This window comes from Aspergillus chevalieri, chromosome 1, assembly GCF_016861735.1.
Source record: "Aspergillus chevalieri M1 DNA, chromosome 1, nearly complete sequence".
Taxonomy (NCBI): domain Eukaryota; kingdom Fungi; phylum Ascomycota; class Eurotiomycetes; order Eurotiales; family Aspergillaceae; genus Aspergillus; species Aspergillus chevalieri.
The window spans coordinates 1233687-1251624 of NC_057362.1; the positions used below are offsets into that span (position 1 = coordinate 1233687).

General features: G+C 49.3%; 6 protein-coding genes and 1 non-coding gene across 7 annotated transcripts; 5 read left to right on the forward strand and 2 right to left on the reverse strand.

The window, feature by feature from the left end:
• Positions 1-2833: 2833 nt before the first annotated feature.
• Positions 2834-4519, forward strand: GAS1_1 (1,3-beta-glucanosyltransferase gas1; the record flags this gene model as incomplete). The annotated part of the gene is made up of 2 exons (XM_043279298.1): positions 2834-3734; positions 3804-4519. 2 exons carry the CDS (start codon positions 2834-2836, stop codon positions 4517-4519), a joined length of 1617 nt encoding a protein of 538 aa, XP_043131560.1.
• Positions 4520-11017: 6498 nt separating this feature from the next.
• On the reverse strand, positions 11018-11465 carry ACHE_10441A (uncharacterized protein; the record flags this gene model as incomplete). Its single annotated transcript, XM_043279309.1, has 1 exon — positions 11018-11465. A coding segment is annotated over one exon (448 nt), but the record flags the coding sequence as incomplete, so codon positions are not given.
• Positions 11466-12069: 604 nt separating this feature from the next.
• On the forward strand, positions 12070-13094 carry ACHE_10442S (alpha/beta fold hydrolase; the record flags this gene model as incomplete). Its single annotated transcript, XM_043279320.1, has 3 exons — positions 12070-12432; positions 12506-12859; positions 12921-13094. 3 exons carry the CDS (start codon positions 12070-12072, stop codon positions 13092-13094), a joined length of 891 nt encoding a protein of 296 aa, XP_043131562.1.
• Positions 13095-13544: 450 nt separating this feature from the next.
• On the forward strand, positions 13545-13778 carry ACHE_10443S (uncharacterized protein; the record flags this gene model as incomplete). The annotated part of the gene is made up of 1 exon (XM_043279331.1): positions 13545-13778. The coding sequence occupies one exon, from the start codon at positions 13545-13547 to the stop codon at positions 13776-13778; it is 234 nt and encodes a 77-aa protein (XP_043131563.1).
• A 119-nt stretch (positions 13779-13897) lies between these two features.
• On the forward strand, positions 13898-13987 carry ACHE_t10008S. The gene has a single exon. It is a non-coding gene; the product is annotated as a tRNA-Pro (tRNA).
• Positions 13988-14324: 337 nt separating this feature from the next.
• On the forward strand, positions 14325-16584 carry ACHE_10444S (SprT family zinc-dependent metalloprotease; the record flags this gene model as incomplete). The annotated part of the gene is made up of 2 exons (XM_043279342.1): positions 14325-15409; positions 15468-16584. The coding sequence occupies 2 exons, from the start codon at positions 14325-14327 to the stop codon at positions 16582-16584; spliced, it is 2202 nt and encodes a 733-aa protein (XP_043131564.1).
• A 545-nt stretch (positions 16585-17129) lies between these two features.
• On the reverse strand, positions 17130-17903 carry mog1 (Ran GTPase-binding protein MOG1; the record flags this gene model as incomplete). The annotated part of the gene is made up of 2 exons (XM_043279353.1): positions 17130-17769; positions 17830-17903. The coding sequence occupies 2 exons, from the start codon at positions 17901-17903 to the stop codon at positions 17130-17132; spliced, it is 714 nt and encodes a 237-aa protein (XP_043131565.1).
• Positions 17904-17938: the final 35 nt, after the last annotated feature.

Sequence of the window (17938 nt, forward strand, 5' to 3'; positions counted from 1 at the left end):
AGGTAAAATACTCCGGAGTGAATGAAATACAAATACGGTGGTCGCACGTTCCTGTTTAGAGTTTATCTGCTTACTTACTAGCCACAGTTGTCTGAAGCTGGATCCTTGAACCATGGTGTCGTCCATAGTAATTGTACATTCCTCAATAATTGAGTTTCTTTCTTTAACTTGTAAACCTACCATAGTCTCACATCTCATTTTTAGTCCCTCCAGTCCTACCACTCTGCATAGTACAGAGTACAGAGTACTCCGTACAGAGTTCTCTGGCACAATTCACTTGTACCGAGGAATAATCCAGAACTCGCCTCAATACAAGTACACTATTCCCAAAATAACAACAACCCCCACATCGCCTGACACTAATCTGCAACTAAAAAATAATCAGGGGAGGTTGGCTCCCTATGGTTGGTCTCCAAGAGACCCAGTTAGACCAATCGGGTACACCCACCGGAAAGGGTGGGTGCATTCCAAACGGTGGCAAGTGTACTTTTCTGTACCCCGTACGGTAGACTCAAGTCCATACGATGTGGTTGAACGAGAGAAGAGTACAAAGTTAAAGGGGTTTGTTGCATGATCATGCGGAAGTCCAATGGTAGAGATGTGGTTGCTCCTGTACTCCAGACACCAAGGCACCAAGCACCGTAGTATCTATCCAACAGAATAATCTACTTGTACATTCCATCATCGTCATCAACTCGATATATTATCACTCTGGTATGCACAAAGTACGGCACGTCAGCGATCTCCATCCATATGAGCTTGGCCTCCTAGTCAATGCTTATCCCGTCCGCGAGTACACTCGTTCCGAGAGATTTGGTCTCAGTGACAACCACAAGGAAACGATCGTCAGGGCACAACTCGCGCAGAGACAGCAGAATACAACGCACTGGTGGCAACGTGTACATGTACTCCATGAGAACATGATCATCCGGTGATCTGGGCGTTGATTTGTCCGCTGTCATGCATCACCGTCGAACACGGCCACACTGGACGGCACAGAGGAATATCACAACCTTTGTATTCTGTAGTCCAATCGCATCGCATACGGCTTTCGGAGATGGTTTCATGTGTTGATAGCGGATTCCGGCAGAGTTCCGCGCTCGGTTAGTAGCTGATGTACAAGTATGTTTGTACGTACGAAGTATAGAGTACTCCGTAGCAGTGATCTAATCAATCTGTTCTATCTGTAAGACAATGAAATCAAGGCGCAGGATATGGATCAATGCGTGGCCGAAAACGAGAACCATACATTGTTGTAGTACAACTCCAGCGGTTTTGTCCACGCTTTGTTTATAGCCGACATGACACCGAGCGTTCAGGATATTTTGTTGGCTTGTTCGATAGATATCGTGAAGCCCTCCGTCCTTCCCCAAATGCCTATCTACTGGGCCTAGAGCGTAGGAGCTTGGATTCAAGATAGATGACCCACCGCTTGTTCAGAGATATACAATGAACTGAATCCTGGCGGATGGGAATTTGAGGTTCAACAAAGTCATTCGCTCAAGTGCGGTGTTGCGAGTGGTACGGAGAAGGAATGCGATACGCAGGTTCAACGGAGATATATACTTCACCGCGGTTCTACTGGCACCCTTCAGCAACAAGCCCGCATGTACAGATTACCAACGGAAACAACATTCTACTGTGCTGAGACCCATCGCTGTTAGGGCAATGGATCCCAATCAAGTCTGCCCATAACTTTTGGCATACTCCAGAGAACCCAATGTGGTAGCACAGCAGACAGAGAGTTGGCTAGGTGGTATCCGTCACCCGATGAGCATAAAAATAGCATGTTTGCTACCCCGGAGCCAATCTGACTGGGGACCGCGTCCAGTGTGACCTTACTTTCGGTACCGCGTAGGATATGGAAGGAATTGATATTAATAGAATCCGTTGTCTCAAAACAACAGACTTGTTCCGTCCTATCTATCAAAAATCCCCAGACAATCGGATTGCGTGACAGTGACCTAGAAAAAGGGTGAGCAGTTGTGGCAGAGAGCCTATTAGCATTCACATCGACCTAAATAGGAGATTTTGATCTTCTTGTATTCCGTTCCGCCCCATACAGTCTTCCGCGTAAATATTGAATTCGACTGTCGGGGGGGGGGGGGGGCTGTGAGCTTATATATCCTGACATGAAAGTATTCTGGAGTATACCCAGCCAAGCCTATAACCATCAACTCCATACCAAGGACGTTATATATCCGATTTCAGACAAACAATACTAGCTAGACACATAGACACCCATTGACAGCGCTGCCAAGACGCCTACTAAAGAGTTACTCCCGTGACCCTTGTTTCAGGAGTGGGAACAATGATTGCGCGTTATTCCGGTTGGTGATATCACGGGGCGGCTCCCGTGAGAAGCGGCAGTTCCTTAGCGAATCAAAAGCCGCCATACTGCGGATCGTCGGCCTGGATCGCTGTCTTTGTTCCTGAATAGGAAGCTCTTGGCATTTTTGGTGACTTTACTCAGCCCGGTGGATTCGGCGGGCTGTGTTGACCCTAGAGCCCTGACTCAGCAACCAATAGAAGCCCCCAATTGTCTCAGGGACATGCTCCATCCAGGGACCCGTCCACTATGGCTGGTCTCCTCTCACCTTTTTTTGGGGTCGCCCCCCTTCAGCCCCCCCCGTTTCAGTGCTTTTCTTTCTTTTTACATCCACATCTTCCTTCCAGCCCTCTTCCTCCTCTCACACTCTCTTCCTTTTCAAAAGTCCTTACGGCGATTTCGCTGTTGTCTCTCTTTTATTTTCTACATACATTCGTTCTGTATCGTTTCTTGACACTCTTTATTCTATACTAGTCTCTCCTTTTAACTTGACGTACGACCGTCATGAAGCTCACCAACGTTGTCGCTGGTGCGACTCTCTTTGCCAGCACCGTTCTGGCTGACTTGGACCCTATTGTCATCAAGGGTTCCAAGTTCTTCTACAAGAGCAACGACACCCAGTTCTACATCAAGGGTGTTGCTTACCAACAGGAGTACTCGGGTCCCAAGTCCGACACCGACAACTTCAAGGACCCCTTGGCCGACGCCGATGCTTGCAAGCGTGATGTCCCTTACCTCGAGAAGTTGGGTGCCAACACCATCCGTACCTATGCCATCGACCCCAAGGCCGACCACAGTGAGTGTATGAAGCTGCTCCAGGATGCTGGCATCTACGTTATCTCGGACTTGTCCTCTCCCAGCGAGTCCATCGTCCGCAACGACCCCAAGTGGGATGCCGATCTCTACAGCCGCTACGTCAGCGTCATTGACGAGATGTCTCAGTACTCCAACGTCATTGGTTTCTTCGCCGGTAATGAAGTCTCCAACCAGGCCAACAACACCGACGCCAGTGCCTTCGTCAAGGCCGCTGTCCGTGATATGAAGCAGTACATCAAGGCCAAGAACTACCGCAGCATGGGTGTTGGTTACGCCACCAACGACGATGCTGACATCCGTGAGAAGATGGCCAACTACTTCAACTGCGACAACGCCGATGACAGCATTGACTTCTGGGGTTACAACATCTACTCGTGGTGCGGTGACTCGAACTACCAGAAGTCTGGTTACAAGACCCGTACCGAGGAGTTCAAGGACTACTCTGTCCCTGTCTTCTTTGCTGAGTACGGTTGCAACGCTGTTCAGCCCCGTAAGTTCTCTGAGGTCGAGGCTCTCTACGGCAAGCAGATGAACGACGTCTGGTCTGGTGGTATTGTCTACATGTACTTCCAGGAAGAGAACGACTACGGTATGTCCTTAGTTTTTTTTTTTTTTTTTTTTTTTAGCAGACACCGTAATAGAAAACTGACGTGATTAGGTCTCGTCTCGGTTGACGGCGACAAGGTCAGCACCCTTGACGACTTCAACAACCTCTCCTCGCAGCTCGCCAAGGTCTCTGCTACCGGTACCAAGAAGAGCGAATACAAGCCCACCAACTCTGCCCTCCAGTCTTGCCCCGCTGTCAACAGTGCTTGGCGTGCTGCTGCCACTCCTCTTCCCCCTTCGCCCAACAAGGACCTCTGCACCTGCATGATGGACAGCTTGGAGTGTACTGTCAAGGGCAAGGTTGACGGCGAGAAGGTCGGTGAGCTGTTTGGTACCGTCTGCGGGTACGACGTCTGTGACGGTGTCTCCGCCAACGCTACTACTGGTGACTACGGTGCCTACAGTGTCTGCACTCCCCAGGAGCAGCTCGCTTACGCCATGAACTTGTACTACAAACAGCAGAAGTCCAAGGGTAACGGCGCTTCCGCTTGCGACTTCAATGGCGCTGCCACCACCAAGACCTCCAGCTCCCCCAGCGGCACCTGCTCTGCTCTCCTCAAGGAGGCTGGCTCCTCTGGCACTGGTACCGTCACCTCTTCCCCCACCGGCAACGCTAACCAGGTCTCTGCTTCCGGCTCTGCCTCCGCCTCTGGCTCTGAGGGTGCTGCCCCCATGGTTGCTCCTGGTGCCGTCCGTGTTGGTGTCTGGCAGTTCGGTGCTTACCTGGCCACCGCCGTCGTCGCCGGTGCCGGTATGATCCTTCTGTAAATTTTTTAAACCATCCGTTATATATTTCTTCTATATTCTCGCTGTTTTATACTGCCATTGGTTTGGATCCCAGCCTTGTCAATTGTGAATAATGTTCAAGCCGTTGGCTGTGTTTAGTTTCCCGGTGTTTTTCTGTATCTCGTTTTGGGTGGTAATCCGCCGTATATAATAGATTCTATACATAATGCTGTCTTGGTGTAGGCTGCGTAGAAATAACCTTGCGTACGATGCAAATCAGGGTGGTGACTCCTTCCCAGCTTGGCTTACCCCGTCCCATCAACCAAATACCTCTCTTCACTCCATCATCAATCTATCAACCCCGATGCTAGTTGTCACATTCCTTTCTAAAACGGCTTTGATGGCTTTGGCTTGTTAATTGCAAACACCTGCTTCTCTGAGTCCAAATCGTGTCCCTGGTATGTATCCCGCAGTTTGGACTGATGATGAGACGAACAAGCAGAAAAGGTTGGGTAAAATAGCTTCCATTCAGCTGTTTTGTATGAAGTACTCAACATATAATAACCAGGGTCTCTGCCCTCTGTACACAGTCAACATCTTTCAATGACTCAACTAGGTCCTAACGCTATTATCGCTCTACAGGACTGGGCCCCCAAATGTCGTGCCATCGCTACACACTACCTGATTACCACTCAAGACAGCTTTGACCTTGTCTAAATCGTCTTCCCACGATTTTGTGGAAGGAGGCTTATCGAACGGATCCTTATTCGGTCCCTCCACGTCCACACGTACGTGACCCGGCAAGGTCATCGTACCCCGCGCAATCGGATCACCCAGAGAGTCCAAAAGACCTGGGCCTTTGACGTGCGCTGCTTTAGGATCTTTGTACACCTTGACTTTGAACGTCTTATCTTTGTGGAAAAAGAAAGAGGTTCCTTGCTTGCGAATCTCATCATTCGTGGTCGGGAAGGGCTGCATGGTCACCTCACGCCAGTCGGGCAACGTCAGGATCAAGCCATTGGAGAGCTCTTTGTTGACTGCCTGTGTCTGTGTCTGGTCCAGCTTCAGCTTCACGTTGCTAGCTGAAAGCGAGATGTTCGGAGCTCGGAGCAACATGTGCGAGATATGAAGTTGATCGGGTGTTCCGTATAGGTAGAAAGGCATGTAGTCCTTGGGATAGCCGTGTTCGCGATTGGGTGAGTTGAGCGGCCGGCTCTTCACGGCACGATTGAGGGTCACCTGGCAATCCGGGATCTGTGTGACATACCTAAAGCAGATGGAACATGTTAGCCAGGAAAACTCGAGCGAAAATGCGTTGTTGTAACATCGGATGACTTACTTGTCGTTATCCTTGATGGCGATGGAGCCCTTGAGAGAGGGGTGCCCGCCCGCAAGCATCTCAAGTATTTCAGCCTCTATGTCCTCTTTTTTGTCGGATAGCCAGGCAATCTCAGCCAGTGGGTTATCCTTCTTGAGTTGAGTATACTGTGCCTTTTTGTCCGGGTCAAGGTCCGCGGACAGGATAATCTGCTGACGCTGGGTCGCCTGGTGGAAACTCGTCAGGAAATCGAGGAATATTTCGTCGGTGCCGTACATCAAGAAGTTGACGTGATAGCTTCCGGGCCTGTTCCTCGGCCAGAGGGTGTTTTTGACCTCCTCTCTGATCACCGACTCCAAGTACCCAATCAAGCCACCGATGAAATTCTTCTCAGTCGGGAAGGGACTCATGACAACATTACGCAGGACAAAGAGGTCCTGCGGTACCGGTTCGAGGTGCAACCGCTTCATGAAGTGCAGCGCGCATGTGCCGTATAAGTCGGGCTCGAACTGGGTCGATGTCAAATATAGGGGGATTTCTCGCGGGCTTTGGCCTGCCTTAGTGATTGAGAGCTGGTCAACCACCCTCTTCATCAGATAATTTGCTTCCTCGATCTCATCGTTAAGACTGCCATCTTCGCGGTACCAGTTAAGCGCAAATGCATTGATGTTGAGGTCCGAGCCCAGTTGCCGGAGATCATTCATGATTTTGGGGTTACGCGCGATCTCTTCGTTCGACTTCCCAAGGATGTCTTCGGTGATCGATTTTCTTCGCTTGTCGACTTCAGGATCCAGGGAATCATAGTTCTCCTTCCCTTTCTCCTCGGGGAGCCGGTTAAACGGGATGCAGATGTAGCGGCGTTTGCCGGTTCCTTCGTCCAAGGGCTGCTTCCAGTGCATGGCCGCATAGTGGGCACTCAGCTATCGATTGTAGTCAGTAGGCCTATTTGGACTTGAAGAAGCCGCCAGATACATACCCGGGCACTAGTGAAAGCGGCCTCTCCCAGCAAGCGACCATATCCATTTTCATCAAGGCCAATGGTCTGGTTGGACAACCAGGTTCCCATAGCCGCCGCGCCGGGCTTACTGCCCTCAACTCCATACACACCAATGCTCTCCAGCGACCCTTGTGTTAGATACGGACTGGTCCAGGTCACCAGGAACCTCAACCTCTCGTCCCGATACACCACCCCACCAGCAGGGTAGGGAATATATCCAGCCTTGTGAGGATCCACAGTAATTGAATCAGCATATTTCAGCGCCATAAAGTCCGTCAAGGTATCCTCCCGGAGAGGCAGCGATGGCATCTTGTCGATAGCTTTTTTCCCGCTGGCCGGTTCCTTTTTGACTTCCCGAGGGATCATACTGGCAAAATAGCCTCCCCATGCGGCATCTGCGTGGACCAGGAACGACAGTCCTTTGGTGCGGAACTCGTCTCGAAGCTTGATAATTTCGCACAGGTGGTCAGCGGCGCCTTCTTCTGTGGAACCCATCACGGCCACAATTGCGTAGACCGGTTGCTCTTCCCTTGTGCAATACTCAAGTCTCTCCCTGAGCTTTGTGAGGTCGATGTGGCCGTCCAGGTCTAGTTCGACTCCTTGCATGTTGGCGGAGCCCAGGCCCGCAATGGCTGCAACTGTCAGCATGTATGTTCAATATATGACGAAGGGGTGCATGAACATACCACCACCTTTAGGCCATGAGTAATGCCTAGTTTTCGCGTGGAAATACTGCCCTTGCTTTCCCATATGAAATTCCCGCTCCAGCGCATCTTTCCCGATTGTCTGGATGCTGTGATCCCTCAAGGCATCCTCGAGGTACTTGGATGTGATACCATACTTTGCCTACAGGGTATTGGCAATTCCCAAGATGGTGTCAGGCCAGAGATTCAGCAGTTCCCAGAGAGTGAGGTCCTTGAAGGGCTTCATTTCCCCGAGACAGGTGGGGACCTTGAATTCTTTGTCGGCGATGAAGCCGAGGGAGCCCTTTTTCATGGCCCTGCGCAGCGAGAGGGGGTAGAATTTCAAATTCCGTGCTGCTCGTCGTCTCACTTTGTGTGTCACATAAAAGGGGAGGGAGGAAAAGGATACTCACCAACCCAAATGGACTCCAGATTAGCCACCGTACCATCGCAGGTGACGTGACCCCACGCTGTCGGGATGGTGTTCCTGTTGGTATTGTATCCGAACATTTTGCACAGCTGCTTGCCAGCCTTATGCTCAACAACCGTGGTAAAAGGACTCGCCTCGACGGTGACGTTGTTCGGGTTGAACATCATCGTGGCTGCGTAGCCGAGGAGACCGGGCATGGTTAGGTCGGTGCACATATGCCCCTCATATCTAGAGTTGATGAGGTTAGCTCTGCCAGGCTGGGACAAAGAGATGCAGAGGGAGGTTGAGGTACCGTGGATGCCAGAAAGGAATCGAGTGCTCTCCCATCAACTTCGCAGATAATTGCAACGCTGCGTTGAACCTCTTCGTGATCTGATCGAAGGTCTCAGAGTCTTGGACTTCTTTTGAGATAAATACCTATACGACACAACATTAACGACCATTTCGATGACAGTGAGCGGTAAATGACACACCTCATCATCCCCATGATACGATTGTCGAGCGTTCTTGAGCTCCTCCAGAATGGTATTGAAATTGTCTTTGGATAGCTTGAGATTTTCCGCCTTGGGACCGATAAAGTACGTGCTGATGACTTCGTGAGGGTCGGTTTTCCAGCATGATGGGGAAGGCATTTTGGCTGTTAGTCGTCTTTGTCGTGCTGCTTGGGTTGGTCTGGTTGATGGGGGGAGCTGGTTGTTTTTTATGCTTTACGGTGGCTTCTATGGCGCGGGGTATGCACTGGCTTGGCTGAAGCCATTATGTATGAAGTACGCAATGAACTGAGGATGTGGAGCGAGTTGGGTTGCCTTGACGCATGTCTCTGTGTCCTGTGAAAGCTAGAACGGGCGACTCGTGTCGCATCATGCGAGTGGCCGTTTCTACAAAAGCACTACGAGCATGAAAATGCTGGTCTCAAGACCAGTAGTTGAAGATATTGGTCATGGCTCGACGCAACGCTTGAAGATGTTGCAAGGGGAAACTTCAATACTTCACCCATGGCTTTTTGAAAACTGAGCATTGATTGATCAAATGACCCCAAACAAGTCACTTCAGCTGAGCCATCATATCGAGAGAATGGGCAAGTTGAAGACGTGGAACTGGCTGCCTTAATGCATGCATGTCTGAGTGCTTGCGAGAATGAAACGGGCGACGTGCATCCATGCAGGTAACATTTGTTGCAGAAACATTAAAGTATCTGGTATCTCAGGACCGGCAAGAGAACAAATATGCCGGGCGAAGACGATGGTTGAGTTATCCTAAATCAAGATCGGAGAAAGACTGAACAGCTGTTCTTCGACTATTTCAAACCCATAATCTCTGGACTGTCATGGATTCCACAATTGGGACCCCATTTGATCAACCAATCTCGAACATGTCGTGTCATTTTCAGCTGCTGTGAGATCCACTGAAACTAATGCGTGTCCTGCATTGTGGAGTCGCAAAGTACTTACGGACATACGCAGACATGTCTCCGGAAAGCCACCATAGTTACCATACAAGTACAAGTGCATCACTTTTGCATTTGCTATTCATGACTACGCCCGCACACTCCGGATATGCACTTGTGGCATTGGATGACGATTAAACAAGAGAGCGAAGTTGACATAGACACCATCGTTCTCCTTCAGGCTGAATACCTGTGGGTCTCTCGTTGCCTGCTGGGCCTCGCTGCTACCCAATTACACTTCATGATAGTGGCCTTTCGTCCGCTACGAACTAGGATTAGAGATTAAGAGATAACTGTCATACCACGCGCTCCCCGCATAGATGTGATGAGACCGGGGCGAAAATACCCGCTCCAAGCTGAGCTGTATGGAGTACATCAATATCACACTAGCAGTTTACAGTTCGAGTACGAGGATTTGCTAGATGATAGTCTGTAGTGGCTGGTTGAACAGTCATGCCACCTGAGTCTCCCCGCTTCCGGTTTTGTATTGGTTTTCACTACACTCCTCTAGCACAATCCTTCGATGAAGGAGAGGCATATACTTTATTATAGCCATGTCACTAACACTTAGCTTCCTCGATGCAACCTCCCATCCTGTCAAACCCACTTAATTCACAAATTAGTATCACCCACAATCTCCATAAGTTCCGGTGCATCCAGACTCCGAAGATACGCAAGCGTACATGCCCTGTAATGCTCAAAATCCACCAGCGTAACCTTCCCATACTCCCTATCGTAGAGCACATTATGCCGTCCGCATCTTTTAGGTATACCTTCAGCTTACAGAGGACTGACAGGATATGGATACGCTCAACGCGGGTGTTTGTTAGCCAGAGGCTAAGGATTGTGTCTCCGGGAACCCAAGAATGACTAAGACGTTACCGGATGGGAAGAGAGATGAACAGACGATATCGCCGTAGGCGAATATCGAAGGGAATTCCTGTGTTTGCTCGCCACAGCCAACTAGTGCGTCATAGAAGCTGCTTTCGGCAAAGTAAATGGAATAAAAGTTAGCTTTAGTCACTTCTCTATTCGTCTGTAGAATGTGCATGCCTCTCAAGTCCATCGCTCCAGCATTTTGCCATAGCATGCCTTTCATTGAAAAGGACTTCCATCATTGCTTTCTTGTCCGGTTTATTATGGATGATGCGCACACAGGTAACTGACGCTTTGACAACTTCCTTATCCCCGAAGAGAATGCTGTTAGCGGTAGTTGTGTTGTTGGTACCTATGTCAGTGTTAGTGTCAGCAGGGGGGCATGTTATTTGTCGAAGTATCGCCTTGCGTTGCGGTCTGATGGTGAATCGAATGAAGTGTCGAAGACCGGAGCTAATCCAGTTAGATGGTTCAATTTCTCTAATATACCACTGGTAAGGAGTAGCACTTACCATCCATGCCTCAAAACCATTTGCTTCTCGGTACGTCGTGTCCTTGGCAGCAATGACAGCAAATGCAATGAAATACTCCCGAAGCCATAGTCCTGTAGTACGATAGTTGATAGGAACGGATAATTCAAACCTAGAATCCGTGACACGACGGATAAAGACTGGCCTTGTAGGTAGTCAGAAATCCGTATTCAAGACCATGCTTCTCACGCCCTCGATGACATGTCCTGAGATGGTGAGCACAGTAACAACTCAATACGGTGTTTTTAAGATCACATACCAATAGGGTATTCTGACGACAATCCAATAGACCTTCCCATAACTGGATATTTTTCAAGCTTGGATATCCAGAACCTTTTAACATCGCCCGCGGCAACTGGAGTGTTATGGTCATAACCATTCCCTTCAGTCTCTGGGCGTTGATTTATCAGCCCGAGAAAACTGTCATCTGATGATTGAACACCCTCTACATTCTCAAATACGAGATATTGATAAAATGTAGTTGAAAGTGCTTTGGCAACTGGATCACACACATAATGCACGAAGCGGGTTGCTAAGCCACGCTGGTTCCTGATGAGATATTTCTCGCCCTCTGAGGAATCAGCCTTGCCGGCTGGTTTGCTGAGATCGAGGGATTGTAAAGTGCTTTGGATGTCTTCGTTGAATGTGGTCCAGGGGTGCAGGTATTCTGATGAGACAGGATGGTTCTGATGTTGGATGCTGTCCATGAGCTGTTGTCGAAGAGAGGGGCCCAGGAGGGGTCCGGCGAATAAATCGCAGGCTGGTTCAATTAGCTGGAGCAGTGCTTTATTTGCGGGTCAGCTGATGTTTTAAATGTATAAGCTATTTAGAATATGTAGGCAGCAGTTGATATAATGCGATCCTACTGATGAAATAACCCTACTTGAATGGGTTGCTTGCTAGGATCTGCTACACAAAACAGACAATCATATCCACAAAGTAACCATTTACCATCATTGACATGTCGGTCGAGTAACCTGTAACATCACCTTGAAATATCAATCACAATCCCAGCTACCATTTAAGCCCATATTATCCTCGGGTAGGAGTTCTTACTTCGGGACTTGCGTAAGTTCCAGGGATCAAAAGAAATTACTGGAAATACCGTACAATAGGCGGAGAAAAAAGAGGTTACTGTTTCTGGGAAAATTGAAGTCATATCAACTTATCAATCGTCCCCCACATAATTGCGGGGTACAACTTACGTAGCACAATTGGTTGTACACAAAACCAATAGATATATCTGTCTTCTTCCTTTTCCATTCTTCGTATAAACATTCGATTCGAACCATTGCATTTCAATCCCCAACAATGCCCAACACCAAGACCGTACACGTTCCTCACCTGGGCGGCATCGATGCCGCCTACCAGATGCCTCACCCATTCGACCCCGCAAAGCCCACCCTCGTCCTGGTCAATTCATTCACCACCTCGTCTGAATTGTACAGCAAGCAGTATGCCAACAAGGAACTCACGGATAAGATGAATCTGATCGCCATCGAGCTGCTGGGCCATGGCCAAACGCGCACTAAGCGCGAACACTGGACATACTGGGATACGGCGGAGATGAATCTCCAGGTCCTGGATTCTCTAAATATTGAAAAGGCTTTTGTGCTGGGAACGAGTCAGGGTGGTTGGATTACGGTTCGGATGTCGCTGATGCGGCCAGACAAGGTACGTACAGATGCATGCATATGCATGTGCAAGGATGTGTATGCAATACAACTCGTACTAAGAGACTCTGCAGATTGCCGGTATAATCCCCCTAGGCACGTCTATGGACTACGAGTCTGAACCTACCCGCCAACTTGGCTGCTGGGATGCCCCCAATCTGCTCACTCCGACCATCGATGCTTTCACGTCGAACGAACCAACGCCAGACTTCGAGCCGCCTCTTGCTTACTGTGACATGCTAGTTAATACTGGCTTTGGCGAGGATTGTCCAGCAGAGACGCGCGAGTACTGGCGCAAGACTATCCGTGAGAACTACCAGGGTGATGACGGACGGCGCCGACTTCGCATGTCGGCGATCAATTTAAGAGATCGCGATGGTTTGTATTCGAGGTTGTTTGACGTGAGGTGTCCGGTGTTGTGGTTGCACGTAAGTCTATGCCGATATATATCTATACCAGATGGATGACGCTAATATATATGTTCTGCAGGGAACAAAGGATGTGGTCTACTCGCTCGCTAATGCACAGAGGGAGATTGGATTGTTCGTTAACTCCCCTGATGCGAAACTCGTGCCGGTTGAGGGTGGCGCTCACTTCCTGAGTGCCTCGAATCCTAAGGAGGTTGATGCGGAGATCTTGGGGTTTGTGACCAAGTACAGCTAGTAATGCATAGTCTGTCATGTGGGGTGATGATGCACTCTTTTTCTCTATTGATCAAGTGACTGCAAGACATTCACTGTATATACGTTTGGGAAATATATATATCGCGTCCGTAGTACTCGGACACCGCGCCAAAAACCTCGAGTTATCAAAGCAAACCCTCTAGCCATTAAACCATTAACATCATGGTACCCGAAAAAAGAAAAAGCCATCGAGGTAGCCCTCTCAGAATACAAGTCCGACAAACACCCCTCCCTCCGAGCTACAGCCAAAGCACACAACGTCCCTCTTGCTACTTTATCCGACCCAAGCTCTGATAATTCTACGGATACACGCCATACCTACCACGAAAAAAGTCAGCGTCTGACCTTCGAAGAAGAAGACTTTCTCGCAGAATGGATGACTGATCAAGATAGGCAAGTGTACCCTCCTACGCACATCTGGGCACGCGAAATGGCGCAGAGAATTCGACAGATGCATGGTGATCCCAAACCAATTTGGTCCCACTGGGTTTCTCAGTTCAAAAAGCGTCACCCTGAGGTTTCGTCAAGTCTTGGAAGGAGGATCAAGAAGTCTAAGAAGAGAGCGGTTCCGCCGGTGAAGATTATGCCTAGGGAGGATGTGCTGGAATCGATGAGGTTGAAAAAACTTGGGAAGAAGGCTGAAAAAGCGCCGGAAGGAGTTTAAGCACGTATTAGAAGCTATGAAAGCATGGTACTTGGTTGTGTACATAATAATCGTCCTATTGTTCTAAGAAATGTAAAAATTTCCTTATAAAACTAAAAGTAAGAGGTTATTATACAACAGCCCGGGTGGTCTAGTGGTATGATTCTCGCTTAGGGATATAACCCAAGCATATCTGCGAGAGGTCCCGCGTTCGATCCGCGGCTCGGGCCGTTTCTTTTTTTTTTTTTTCACCTTTTCTTTTCACTACTTTTTATGTCTTATCGATAGAACATTCATTGAGCAGCATATTCAATTGGACCAATTGAACCAAGAGTCGGAGAGAAATGGTGTCAGTAAGGTACCGCTGCATGCCCGGATAGAGGGATGCCGTTACCCGGCCAACCAGCCACCACCGGACAAAGACATCAACCGCCATACTCCTATGACGATATTAGAAAACATACTTACTGGCTTTCGCCATTGTTTATCTCTTTTCTATCATAGTGTATATGTTTTATTATTTACGTCTCGACTGAAACGAAGGACATCGACGTGGAGATAGAAGCCATGGCGCGACTCAATAACACGCCGTCACCACGAAAACGCCAGGAACCACGGGCACCACTTGGGGCACAAACAAAGCCAGAGCGTGGACTTAGCAACTTTTCATTGCCGAAGACGACAGGGAACAGCACAAGCAGGGGACTGTTTGCTGAAACACGGACGACAAAGGACAATGGAGCTACGAAGGAACCATCTTCCGCAAGAACACAATCCCACAAAAAGAGCAAATCCTCACTCGATTTCCAAATCTTCCCCGACAACAATGCCTTGTTCTATGACGAAGCTGAGGAAACCGAAGAAGAGCACAGTGACACTAGCGAATCTCACACCTCACCAACCTTCTCTCCCTCCTCTTCTATCGGCAGCATCTCCTCCCACGACAAGACGAAGAACCCGCTGAAGCTCGCGCATGTAAATTCGATGTTACTTCCAATGCCGTCACCTCCGTCGCCGGTTCGCCAACGCCGTCAGACCCGGAAGTCAGAGATACTCGATTATGCGAAGGAGAACGATCCGATTGAGGAGCCGGGAGATGACGATCTTGAAGCCGCGTCCTTGTCGAGGAGCTCGTCAGACGCTTCTTCGCGGCGGATACCAGTGCAGGGGAACGTACGCCAGATACCCGGGGGAAGGAATCGGAACAACAATCTGTCGTTTTCGAGCTACCGGCAGCTTGAAATAGAGGAAGCAGATTCTGAGGATCCTGAGGACAATGGCTCCGATCTGGAAGGTTTCATAGTCAGCGATAACGAAGATCTGAGCTTCCATGACGTATCGGAGAACGAATCTACAGAAGAAGAAGAAAAGATGCCCTCACCTCCACCTAAGCCAAGGCGACGATTGATGAGGGGCAGACGGCCAGCATCAACAGGGGAGCCAAAGCCAGACCCAGAGCCAGAGGAAGTAAACAGGAAGTCATGGAAGGTGCCAAAGGAACAATCACCCATTATGGATACCATTCCTCCTATGGGCCCTACGAGCACGCGGCTTTCCCAGGAAAGTTTCAATATTAATGAAGAGCTTGACAATCTGAACCTGGATGATAATAACAATGATCCTTCTTCTCAGCTTTTCAATGACTTGAATGAGTAAGTCGACAGCCTTTCCTATACCCAGAATCTAAAGCAGGAGCTAATAACTTCTCAGTGCTGTGATAGAGCTTAACACTTCTCCTAAGAAGCCGGCATATGAGCCGCCGAATCTACAAACACCACCATCCAGCCCATCGAAAAACAACCGTCTTCGCTCTCCTACGAAGAACAAAGTCTGTATACCCCCTACCCCATACCGCGAGAGTACCGACGCCTTCTGGAGCCAGGAGACGACCAATGACTGGGTCGACCAGCACTCCCCCAAAAAGTTGGACCAGCTGCTGCGTGAATTCAAAGAGTCAGACGACGAACACAACCGTGAAAGATCATTTGACATTATGCCCCGGAGCCGCAACGTGAAGGGCAAAGAACCCAAGTCGCCCAGCAAAACGGCACAGAAGAAGGCCGAAATCGAGCACAGGAAAGCCCTCATGGCGCGTAAAAAGTCCTTTGATGACAAAAAGGCCAGTCTCGCGTATGACTTCCTCAAGGTTCTCGACATCGCAGTTGCTGGCGGACAGGTCCAAGAGATGGCCAACGAAACTGGCGGCGTGAAAATCGTTTGGAGTAAAACCCTACAAACCACCGCCGGCCGCGCAACCTGGAAGCGTGTTCGTGATGATAATGGCTGCGATGCCCGTAAACCAACCAAGCATTACGCGATTATCGAACTAGCGGAACGCATTATCGACAACGAAGATCGGCTGATCAACACCCTCGCGCACGAGTACTGTCATCTGGCCAACCATATGATCTCCAAAGTCTACAACAACCCGCACGGAGCAAGCTTCAAGCAATGGGGTCTGAAGTGCAAGCAGGCCCTCCAGGACCATCCTGTCTACGCTGGCCGTATTGAAGTCACCACCAAGCACAGTTACAAGATCGACTACAAATACGTATGGACTTGCGTCGACTGCGCGCAGAACTACGGACGTCACTCGAAGAGTATTGACCCGACTAAGTCGCGCTGCGGACGGTGCAAAGGTATTCTGCAGCAGATAAAGCCTAAGCCGCGAAATGTGTCACCAAAGAAGAAGCCAGCTGCTGGTGCTAGTACTGGCCTCGGTATTGGCGTTGGTGGCGCTGCCGCTCAGGGATCTCGTCTTTCGCCGGTTGACACGAAGGCTGTTGATGATGTGATGCAGGTTCTTGGGGGTGTTAGCTTGCATTGATATGGATAGTTCCTTTCTTTTGTCAAGTCACTCATTACATTACTGTTTAATTTCTGTCTTTACAGCGTCGTTCTTCTTTTCTTTATTCATGCTCCGACACGAATACAGAACAATCTTTGTTGATAAACAATTGTCACACTGGATAGCTATGTTAATGGATATATGAATGATGTATTAAGAATTGATTCCACATAAAGCGTTGTCCCCTGACTCGACCTGTAATGGCGGATAGTCCGTTCATCAGTAGCCTTGAATACGCAGCAGATACGGGAGATTCTCGTAGATCTTGATCGGCATTGATCTGAGACCTCTTCAAAAATTAGTCCGGGGAAAGAAACGGACTGAGCATGTGGGTGACCAGAAAATGGAGCCGATTTTCCTTGAGCTAGAAAATGGAGTACCTTTAGGGTTGAGGAGTGATCAATCAGTAGTATTCCATTTATTGATAGCATCTATCTATTACTAACTAAAGCTAACTAAGTAAATAGAAATCCATATCGCTCGTAACCATCGTTTTCATATAACCCTTCTCAAACAATAAAACTTCAACCAAACAACCCCCAATTCTTCACCTCCAAAGTCTCAACCAGCTTATCGATAAAGCCAGCAGCCATTTCCTCCTCCCTCGACAATCCACTCGGATCCCCCTTTGCATCGAACTCATCATGCGGCACATTCATGAATGCCAACAAATCCGTCTCCTGTTTCTCCAACCGCACAAGCAGATAGTGACAGCTCAGCCGCGAAATCTGTGGCGCATCCGTTCCCCCGACACCGTTACTAGCACCCATCGTCGTTGTTGCCGCGGATCCGTCCACAGACCCCGGAACGCGACCACCGCCCTTCCGCTGCGTCTTGGGAGTCGTAAACGAGGCCACGCCCTTGTATGCGCGCGCTTGTTCTGGCGTGAAGCGTGGGAGTGAAATAGGAGCTGGAGGGATAACGGCTTGGATGGTGTCGCCTTCGTCGCAGAGGTCGTGAAGGTGGTAGTTGACGGCGGCTTTGTCGATAGTTTCTTTATTCGCGTGGACGCCGCCGGCTGGGGCGGTGGATTGTTGTTGTTGTTGGTCTAAGTAGGCGAGAGCTTTGTTGTTGGGAACAGCTTCATTGACCTCTAGAATGAAGTTGGAGAGGGTGGTCGGAGAGAGGTAGATTTCTTGGTGGTCGGGAACTTCGCGGAGATCGCTGTTGAAGACTTGGAGTTAGTGGTACTCTGCAAAGTTGGGAGTCGGTATAGGTGCTTACCTGCTATCGAGCCAACTTGTGGGAATAGCACCAGCGATAGCGCCGCCGTAGAAATCACGTCCAGAGTAGGCCATATCGATGTCCGTCTTGAAGCTGGTATGTTGGAGGG